The 870-nt window shown below is 46.2% G+C and overlaps 1 protein-coding gene across 1 annotated transcript; it reads left to right on the top strand.

The window, feature by feature from the left end:
- Positions 1 to 419: 419 nt before the first annotated feature.
- Positions 420 to 759, top strand: Pmar_PMAR026704 (hypothetical protein; the record flags this gene model as incomplete). The annotated part of the gene is made up of 3 exons (XM_002764570.1): positions 420 to 452; positions 494 to 613; positions 663 to 759. Coding segments are annotated over 3 exons (250 nt in total), but the record flags the coding sequence as incomplete, so codon positions are not given.
- Positions 760 to 870: the final 111 nt, after the last annotated feature.

The raw sequence follows: 870 nt of genomic DNA, 5'->3' as shown, positions 1-870 counted from the left end.
AACCCATGTGATACTATTCGCTATCCTCATTACACTCTTCACTTCATGCCATCACAAGTACTTGGATGAATAGAGAAGAAGGAGACTAAGGGAGGGAGGTCTAAGGCCGGCCAAAAGCAGTAGATTGCCACCAGTGACGGTGTGAAGCATTGTGTCGGGATTTTCCTCACATTCCGATAAGATTGTGTTGCCGAAGTATCCAGTATTGACCACATGTTGGGATAGGGTCGGTGGTTGGGTGTCACTATATGCCCCAGTTCATTTACGATATGTCTACTCTGTGTAGTTTGAAGGTGGTACTCCCATCATCAAGTCCTGGCCTGAGGAGCGGTATAGCATCCTTATCCACTGCCTTAAGAGGCTTTGCTACGGCCAGACAACAAACAAGTAGCGATATTCAGGCAGCTGTGAAAACTTTGATGAAGGACATAACAGCAAAAGAGAACGAGGACGTAATGATTCTTTCTCTTGTTCATAGTATAGGTGTTTTCAGACTGGCGATGCTGATCCCCTGGCTGTTAACAAGGTCGTGAAAGGAGCAAAGACAGGAAGTCTAGACGAGCCTATCCCTCTTAATCGGGCTGGCTTGATTGAAGCTGTCAAAGGTGTTCAAGTAACCCGTTATGTTACGCCCCTTATCTCTTGATCCGCGATCATCTCAGCCGACACTCTTCGACTCAGCAGCAGCCTCTATAGTAAAGAAGCTGTGTGAGATAGATGCTACGATAGTCTCTTTGGAAAACTCAACTTCCACTGAAGGTAGTGGATTTTTACACATGCTTCTTCTCACTTGATCGTCGTGGACAGGCAATGGTAAGGTTGGTCGTTACACTCCTGGCAATGGTAAAACAGCTGCCGTCATCACTGATA

The sequence above is a fragment of the Perkinsus marinus genome (genome assembly GCF_000006405.1).
Source record: "Perkinsus marinus ATCC 50983 genomic scaffold scf_1104296977028, whole genome shotgun sequence".
Lineage (NCBI taxonomy): Eukaryota > Perkinsozoa > Perkinsida > Perkinsidae > Perkinsus > Perkinsus marinus.
This window is presented reverse-complemented; position numbering and strand designations above follow the sequence as displayed.